Source organism: Oncorhynchus clarkii, chromosome 25 (assembly GCF_045791955.1).
Source record: "Oncorhynchus clarkii lewisi isolate Uvic-CL-2024 chromosome 25, UVic_Ocla_1.0, whole genome shotgun sequence".
NCBI classification, from domain to species: domain Eukaryota; kingdom Metazoa; phylum Chordata; class Actinopteri; order Salmoniformes; family Salmonidae; genus Oncorhynchus; species Oncorhynchus clarkii.
In genome coordinates, this window is record NC_092171.1 from 42,433,582 (window position 1) to 42,443,089 (window position 9,508).

At 48.1% G+C, this 9,508-nt stretch overlaps 1 protein-coding gene across 1 annotated transcript; it reads right to left on the reverse strand.

Moving 5' to 3' along the window:
- Nucleotides 1–4,131: 4,131 nt before the first annotated feature.
- Nucleotides 4,132–5,151, reverse strand: LOC139383649 (uncharacterized). The gene has a single exon (XM_071128187.1). The coding sequence runs from the start codon at nt 5,149–5,151 to the stop codon at nt 4,132–4,134; it is 1,020 nt and encodes a 339-aa protein (XP_070984288.1).
- Between the last annotated feature and the right edge of the window lie 4,357 nt (nt 5,152–9,508).

Below are 9,508 nucleotides of genomic sequence, written 5' to 3' on the forward strand. Positions count from 1 at the left end.
TGCGATTAATGGTGATTAATTATGTTAATCTTTTGACAATCGTAGTAACAACTTGCGCAATGATGTGTATTTTTATAAGGTGATTATAGGGTAGGCGATTAGAAAAGGATGCCTCAATATTTGCAGCCCTAGGTGATACCTCTAGAAGTTGATCGTCTTCGGTTAAGGTAAGATTATAATGAAGGATCAGAGAAAGCTGAAGAGCGCTGCATTCCTTTCGATCCTGTCAGTTACCTTTAGCGTCTGTTGATGAAGGTATCATCTTCACGGGTGACTTTTGTTACGAGCCCCGACGCTCGGTTGCGGTATGTTTTTTATTTTTTATGCTTGCGTCATGTCCTTTCATATCAGCGAGAAATTGCTACACACCTTATTAGGGTTCGGGTTGGTGTTCCCTCATATATCTCCATGTTAAAGCACGTGTATGGGAGATAGACGGAAGACCGAGGCTTCTACCTGTCCTAATTAGCTATCTAGCATGCTCCGAACACCTGTGCTAATTAGCTATCCAGCATGCTCCGAACACCTGTGCTAATTAGCTATCTAGCATGCTCCGAACACCTGTGCTAATTAGCTATCTAGCATGCTCCGAACACCTGTGCTAATTAGCTATCCAGCATGCTCCGAACACCTGTGCTAATTAGCTATCTAGCATCCCCCGAACACCTGTGCTAATTAGCTATCTAGCATGCTCCGAACACCTGTGCTAATTAGCTATCTAGCATGCTCCGAACACCTGTGCTAATTAGCTATCTAGCATGCTCCGAACACCTGTGCTAATTAGCTATCTAGCATGCTCCGAACACCTGTGCTAATTAGCTATCTAGCATGCTCCGAACACCTGTGCTAATTAGCTATCTAGCATGCTCCGAACACCTGTGCTAATTAGCTATCTAGCATGCTCCGAACACCTGTGCTAATTAGCTATCTAGCATGCCCCGAACACCTGTGCTAATTAGCTATCTAGCATGCTCCGAACACCTGTGTGTAGTAACCGAAGGCCGTCAGAAATGTGTTGTCACTGAAAAATACTTTCGGCTGCAACTGTGAAAGCTGGTTAAAACAATAAATGTATATTTGGTATTTGTGAAAGGATTTTGATGTGATATGAAAGTAAAGAACTTTGTTTCTAGAACCGTATCGCAATTGAGAATCGATTCACATTAAGATGGAGTATTTGGCTGCCAGAGCCAGTCTCCATGGCTGCCAGAGCCAGTCTCCATGGCTGCCAGAGCCAGTCTCCATGGCTGCCAGAGCCAGTCTCCATGGCTGCCAGAGCCAGTCTCCATGGCTGCCAGTCTCCCTCTGAAAATAACATAAAGTCCTTGGATTGGTAGGCTTGCCTACACTCCTTCTGAGTACATTATTGGGCTATATCGACACATGCCTCAAACGACTCACTTGTAACATCTTCGGCCATTATAGGAACGATGAATTGTTAAAACAACAACAATTCCCAACTCCAATCCTCCAGTACCCCAACAGCCCAACTCCAGTTCTCCAGTACCCCCAAAAGCCCAACTCCAGTCCTCCAGTACCCCCAACAGCCCAACTCCAGTCCTCCAGTACCCCCAACAGCCCAACTCCAGTCCTCCAGTACCCCCAACAGCTCAACTCCAGTCCTCCAGTACCCCCAACAGCCCAACTCCAGTCCTCCAGTACCCCCAAAAGCCCAACTCTAGTCCTCCAGTACCCCCAACAGCCCAACTCCAGTCCTCCAGTACCCCCAACAGTCCAATTCCAGTCCTCCACTACCCCCAACAGCCCAACTCCAGTCCTCCAGTACCCCCAACAGCCCAACTCCAGTCCTCCAGTACCCCCAAAAGCCCAACTCTAGTCCTCCAGTACCCCCAACAGCCCAACTCCAGTCCTCCAGTACCCCCAACAGCCCAATTCCAGTCCTCCAGTACCCCCAACAGCCCAACTCCAGTCCTCCAGTACCCCCAATAGCCCAACTCCAGTCCTCCAGTACCCCCAACAGCCCAACTCCAGTCCTCCAGTACCCCCAAAAGCCCAACTCTAGTCCTCCAGTACCCCCAACAGCCCAACTCCAGTCCTCCTGTACCCCCAACAGCCCAACTCCAGTCCTCCAGTACCACCAACAGCCCAATTCCAGTCCTCCAGTACCCCCAACAGCCCAACTCTAGTCCTCCAGTACCCCCAACAGCCCAACTCCAGTCCTCCAGTACCCCCAACAGCCCAACTCCAGTCCTCCACTACCCCCAACAGCCCAACTCTAGTCCTCCAGTACCCCCAACAGCTCAACTCTAGTCCTCCAGTACCCCCAACAGCCCAACTCCAGTCCTCCAGTACCCCCAACAGCCCAACTCTAGTCCTCCAGTACCCCCAACAGCCCAACTCCAGTCCTCCAGTACCCCCAACAGCCCAACTCCAGTCCTCCAGTACCCCCAACAGCCCAACTCCAGTCCTCCAGTACCCCCAAAAGCCCAACTCTAGTCCTCCAGTACCCCCAACAGCCCAACTCCAGTCCTCCAGTACCCCCAACAGCCCAACTCCAGTCCTCCACTACCCCCAACAGCCCAACTCTAGTCCTCCAGTACCCCCAACAGCTCAACTCTAGTCCTCCAGTACCCCCAACAGCCCAACTCCAGTCCTCCAGTACCCCCAACAGCCCAACTCTAGTCCTCCAGTACCCCCAACAGCCCAACTCCAGTCCTCCAGTACCCCCAACAGCCCAACTCCAGTCCTCCAGTACCCCCAACAGCCCAACTCCAGTCCTCCAGTACCCCCAAAAGCCCAACTCTAGTCCTCCAGTACCCCCAACAGCCCAACTCCAGTCCTCCTGTACCCCCAACAGCCCAACTCCAGTCCTCCAGTACCCCCAACAGCCCAACTCCAGTCCTCCAGTACCCCCAACAGCCTAACTCCAGTCCTCCAGTACCCCCAACAGCCCAACTCCAGTCCTCGAGTACCCCCAACAGCCCAACTCCAGTCCTCGAGTACCCCCAACAGCCCAACTCCAGTCCTCCAGTACCCCCAACAGCCCAACTCCAGTCCTCCAGTACCCCCAACAGCCCAACTCCAGTCCTCCAGTACCCCCAACAGCCCAACTCTAGTCCTCCAGTACCCCCAACAGCCCAACTCCAGTCCTCCTGTACCCCCAACAGCCCAACTCCAGTCCTCCAGTACCACCAACAGCCCAATTCCAGTCCTCCAGTACCCCCAACAGCCCAACTCTAGTCCTCCAGTACCCCCAACAGCCCAACTCCAGTCCTCCAGTACCCCCAACAGCCCAACTCCAGTCCTCCACTACCCCCAACAGCCCAACTCTAGTCCTCCAGTACCCCCAACAGCTCAACTCTAGTCCTCCAGTACCCCCAACAGCCCAACTCCAGTCCTCCAGTACCCCCAACAGCCCAACTCTAGTCCTCCAGTACCCCCAACAGCCCAACTCCAGTCCTCCAGTACCCCCAACAGCCCAACTCCAGTCCTCCAGTACCCCCAACAGCCCAACTCCAGTCCTCCAGTACCCCCAACAGCCCAACTCCAGTCCTCCAGTACCCCCAACAGCCCAACTCCAGTCCTCCTGTACCCCCAACAGCCCAACTCCAGTCCTCCAGTACCCCCAACAGCCCAACTCCAGTCCTCCACTACCCCCAACAGCCCAACTCCAGTCCTCCAGTACCCCCAACAGCCCAACTCCAGTCCTCCTGTACCCCCAACAGCCCAACTCCAGTCCTCCAGTACCCCCAACAGCCCAACTCCAGTCCTCCAGTACCCCCAACAGCCCAACTCCAGTCCTCCAGTACCCCCAACAGCCCAGTGACAGTGATAGACTACCATCTGTGGTCATATCACATTATTGTATTTGTTAAGACTCTTAGTGGCCATGGTTACCGATGCCTTGGGAATAAAAAATAAAAATAATAATCATTCTGTTTATTCAGCTATTTAGTTTTTTTGCATTTGATAATTTGATAAACTTAAAAAAGTGTTTACAGTATATAATTATATATATATGATTATATATTATGTCAATGTACAAAATATCAATTTTGGTTTATAATATTTATTACTGTGAACATGGTATTTCTTTTCCATTTATGCGACAAAGGTTATATAAATAAGAATGTGTTTGATTTACAGCCGGTTTAAATGTTATGACGAGTCTCAAAAGCCAGCGGTTTGTTGTAAAACCTGACGTGGATTTCCATACGGAATGTGCTGTATGATCAGGGTCATGATCAGAGTAATGGTCAGGGTCATGATCAGAGTAATGATCAGGGTCATGATCAGAGTAATGATAAGGGTCATGATCAGAGTAATGATCAGGGTCATGATCAGAGTAATGATCAGGGTCATGATCAGAGTAATGGTCAGGGTCATGATCAGAGTAATGATCAGGGTCATGATCAGAGTAATGGTCAGGGTCATGATCAGAGTAATGATCGGGGTCATGATCAGAGTAATGATCAGGGTCATGATCAGAGTAATGATCAGCGTCATGATCAGAGTAATGATCAGGGTCATGATCAGAGTAATGGTCAGGGTCATGATCAGAGTAATGATCAGGGTCATGATCAGAGTAATGAGCAGGGTCATGATCAGAGTAATGAGCAGGGTCATGATCAGAGTAATGGTGAGGGTCATGATCAGAGTAATGATCAGGGTCATGATCAGGGTCATGATCAGAGTAATGATCAGGGTCATGATCAGAGTAATGGTCAGGGTCATGATCAGAGTAATGATCAGGGTCATGATCAAAGTAATGATCAGGGTCATGATCAGAGTAATGGTCAGGGTCATGATCAGAGTAATGATCGGGGTCATGATCAGAGTAATGATCAGGGTCATGATCAGAGTAATGATCAGCGTCATGATCAGAGTAATGATCAGGGTCATGATCAGAGTAATGGTCAGGGTCATGATCAGAGTAATGATCAGGGTCATGATCAGGGTCATGATCAGGGTCATGATCAGAGTAATGATCAGGGTCATGATCAGAGTAATGGTCAGGGTCATGATCAGAGTAATGGTCAGGGTCATGATCAGAGTAATGATCAGGGTCATGATCAGAGTAATGATCAGGGTCATGATCAGAGTAATGATCAGGGTCATTATCAGAGTAATGGTCAGGGTCATGATCAAAGTAATGATCAGGGTCATGATCAGAGTAATGATCAGGGTCATGATCAGAGTAATGATCAGGGTTGGGGTCAATTTCATTTCCATTCCAGTCAATTCAGAAGGAAAACCAAATTCCAATAAAAAAAAATAAAAAAAATGATTGAAGTGTTCTTCCTGAATAGACTGGAATTGAAATGGAATTGAGCCCAACCCTGATACTGAACCAGTACCGAGCCTTCAGAAAGTATTCTCTCCTCTTGACATTTTCCCCCCATATTTTGTGTCACTGGCCCACACACAATACCCCATAATGTCAAATTGGAACTATGTTTTTAGAAATGTTTACAAAAAATAAATTTAAAGCTGAAATATCTTGAGTCAATACATGTTTAACCCCTTTTGTTATGGTGAGCCTAGATAAGTTCAGGAGTAAAACTGTGCTTAAGTTGCTTGGACTCAGAGGGTGCTCTGGTCAGTGGGTGCTCTGGTCAGAGGGTGCTCTGGTCAGTGGGTGCTCTGGTCAGAGGGTGCTCTGGTCAGAGGGTGCTCTGGCCAGTGGGTGCTCTGGTCAGTGGGTGCTTTGGTCAGTGGGTGCTCTGGTCAGAGGGTGCTCTGGTCAGTGGGTGCTCTGGTCAGAGGGTGCTCTGGCCAGTGGGTGCTCTGGTCAGTGGGTGCTCTGGTCAGTGGGTGCTCTGGTCAGAGGGTGCTCTGGTCAGTGGGTGCGAAGCCCAAAGGGATTTTTCAAAGGCGGGAAGCACAAAGCCCAGTCCGACGCCCGAGCTGGCATGGAAGTGAGCGCACCCATAACCACCAGGACCAACACTCTCAGTGTGAAACAACCAGGACCAACACTCTCAGTGTGAAACAACCAGGACCAACACTCTGTGTGAAACCACCACTCTCAGTGTGAAACCACCACTCACAGTGTGAAACCACCACTCACAGTGTGAAACCACCAGGACCAACACTCTCAGTGTGAAACCACCAGGACCAACACTCAGTGTGAAACCACCACTCTCAGTGTGAAACCACCAAAACCACCACTCTCAGTGTGAAACCACCACTCTCAGTGTGAAACCACCAGGCCCACCGCTCTGTGTGAAACCACCAAGACCAACACTCTCAGTGTGAAACCACCAGGACCAACACTCTCAGTGTGAAACCACTGAGACAACACTCTCAGTGTGGACCAACACTCTCAGTGTGAAATCACCAGGACCAACACTCTCAGTGTGAAACCACCACTCTGTGTGAAACCACCAGGACCAACACTCACAGTGTGAAACCACCAGACCAACACTCTCAGTGTGAAACCACCACTCTGTGTGAAACTACCAGGGCCAACACTCACAGTGTGAAACCACCAGCACCAACACTCTCACCTCTCACAGTCTGAAACCAAAACACACATAACTAAACACAAAACATACATCACATCCCCATTCTCACCCCTGATTGGAGGACCTCTAACCTTTATACTGGGAATGTGTATAAGCCTTGTGTTTGGGGCAAATCCAACACACCACTGAGTACCACTTCATATTTTCAAGCATGGTGGTGGCTGCATCATGCTATGGGTATGCTTGTCATCGTCAAGGCAGTTGTTTTTAGGATAAAAAGAAACGGACTAGAGCTAAGCACAGGCAAAATCCTAGAGGAAAACCTGGTTCAGTCTGCTTTCCAACAGACACTGGGAGACGAATGCATCAGCAAAGACAATAACCTAAAACACAATGTCAAATCTACACTGGAGTTGTTGAATGAAGGTTTTCAATGTTTTTTGTTTGTTTGTTTTTTTTACCCCTTTTTCTCCCCAATTTCGTGGTATCCAATTGTAGTAGCTACTATCTTGTCTCATTGCTACAACTCCCGTACGGGCTCGGGAGAGACGAAGGCTGAATGTCATGCGTCCTCCGATACACAACCCAACCAGTCGTACTGCTTCTTAACACAGCGCGCATCCAACCCGGAAGCCAGCCGCACCAATGTGTCAGAGGCTACACGTGCACCTGGCAACCTTGGCTAGCGTGCACTGCGCCCGGCCCGCCACAGGAGTCGCTGGTGCGCGATGAGACAAGGAGATCCCTACCGACCAATCCCTCCCTAACCCGGACGACGCTAGGCCAATTGTGCATCTGATGGCACAGCTGGCGCTGCAGTACAGCGCCCTTAACCACTGCGCCACCTGGGAGGCCCTGTTTTCAATGTTTTTGAGACGCCTAGAAAATCTATGGCAAGACTTGAAAATGGTTGTCTATCAACAACCGACTTGACAGAGCTTGAAGAATTTTCTAAATAATAACATGCAAATGTTGCACAATCCAGGTGTGGAAAGCTCTTAGAGACTAACCTAGAAAGACTCACAGCTGTAATCATTGCCAAAGGTGATTCTAACATGTATTGACAGGAATTAATTCTTCTGTAAATTAGATATGTATGTATTTTCATTTTCAATAAATTAGCACAACACAACTGTGGAATAAGTCAAGGGGTCTGAATACTTTCTGAAGGCTCTGCACGTCTGCTAGACGAGGGCCGTTAGCCACACGTGATAAAGCCCACAAATACATTTCGGGAACATTTCACTTCCCGTCCCACAATGCAGTGCAGGTGCTAAACTGAGTGTTAGATGCTCAAGTAAAACAAGGGCCCTTTGTAACACTTGAATTGAAAGTCTTCCATACTGAAAGCTTTGTATTGTCCTACAGCCCCAGTGTCCACTTCAGACTATACTCTCTGACAGGTGTATGGCTACTAGAACATACTCTCTGACAGGTGTATGGCTACTAGAACATACTCTCTGACAGGTGTATGGCTACTAGAACATACTCTCTGAAAGGTGTATGGCTACTAGAACACACTCTCTGAAAGGTGTATGGCTACTAGAACACACTCTCTGAAAGGTGTATGGCTACTAGAACACACTCTCTGAAAGGTGTATGGCTACTAGAACACACTCTCTGAAAGGTGTATGGCTACTAGAACACACTCTCTGAAAGGTGTATGGCTACTAGAACACACTCTCTGAAAGGTGTATGGCTACTAGAACACACTCTCTGAAAGATGTATGGCTACTAGAACACACTCTCTGAAAGATGTATGGCTACTAGAACACACTCTCTGAAAGGTGTATGGCTACTAGAACACACTCTCTGAAAGGTGTATGGCTACTAGAACACACTCTCTGAAAGGTGTATGGCTACTAGAACACACTCTCTGAAAGGTGTATGGCTACTAGAACACACTCTCTGAAAGATGTATGGCTACTAGACTAGGGCTATTTGCAGTATCACAAGGTCAAGCACAGGAACATTTCACCTCAGTAAAGGCAGGTTTATACATCGTCTAACGACCCGTCTGCAGACCATTTAGAATGTGACAAGTGTCTAAAAACAGTGGGTAACTTGACCAACTGTAAACCAGCCTTAACAGCGCAGGTGCTAAGTGGGTTGACCGCTCAAATAATCACACCCTGATCTGTTTCACCTGTGTCCTCGTTATTATCCCCCCCCCCCCCCCCAGGTGTTGCTTGTTTTCCCCAGTGTATTTATCCCTGTGTTTCCTGTCTCTCTGTACCAGTGTATTTATCCTTGTGTTTCCTGTCTCTCTGTGCCAGTGTATTTATCCCTGTGTTTCCTGTCTTTCTGTACCAGTGTATTTATCCCTGTGTTTCCTGTCTCTCTGTGCCAGTGTATTTATCCCTGTGTTTCCTGTCTCTCTGTACCAGTGTATTTATCCCTGTGTTTCCTGTCTCTCTGTGCCAGTGTATTTATCCCTGTGTTTCCTGTCTCTCTGTACCAGTGTATTTATCCCTGTGTTTCCTGTCTCTCTGTACCAGTGTATTTATCCCTGTGTTTCCTGTCTCTCTGTACCAGTGTATTTATCCCTGTGTTTCCTGTCTCTCTGTGCCAGTGTATTTATCCCTGTGTTTCCTGTCTCTCTGTGCCAGTGTATTTATCCCTGTCTCTCTGTGCCAGTGTATTTATCCCTGTGTTTTCTGTCTCTCTGTACCAGTGTATTTATCCCTGTCTCTCTGTGCCAGTGTATTTATCCCTGTGTTTTCTGTCTCTCTGTGCCAGTGTATTTATCCCTGTCTCTCTGTGCCAGTGTATTTATCCCTGTCTCTCTGTACCAGTGTATTTATCCCTGTGTTTCCTGTCTCTCTGTACCAGTGTATTTATCCCTGTCTCTCTGTGCCAGTGTATTTATCCCTGTGTTTCCTGTCTCTCTGTGCCAGTGTATTTATCCCTGTGTTTCCTGTCTCTCTGTACCAGTGTATTTATCCCTGTGTTTCCTGTCTCTCTGTGCCAGTGTATTTATCCCTGTGTTTCCTGTCTCTCTGTACCAGTGTATTTATCCCTGTGTTTCCTGTCTCTCTGTACCAGTGTATTTATCCCTGTGTTTCCTGTCTCTCTGTGCC

Excerpts from the sequence above, each read along its gene's own strand:
- LOC139383649 (XM_071128187.1), bottom strand. The coding sequence starts at position 5,151 with ATGACCCTGATCATTACTCTGATCATGACCCTGATCATTACTTTGATC.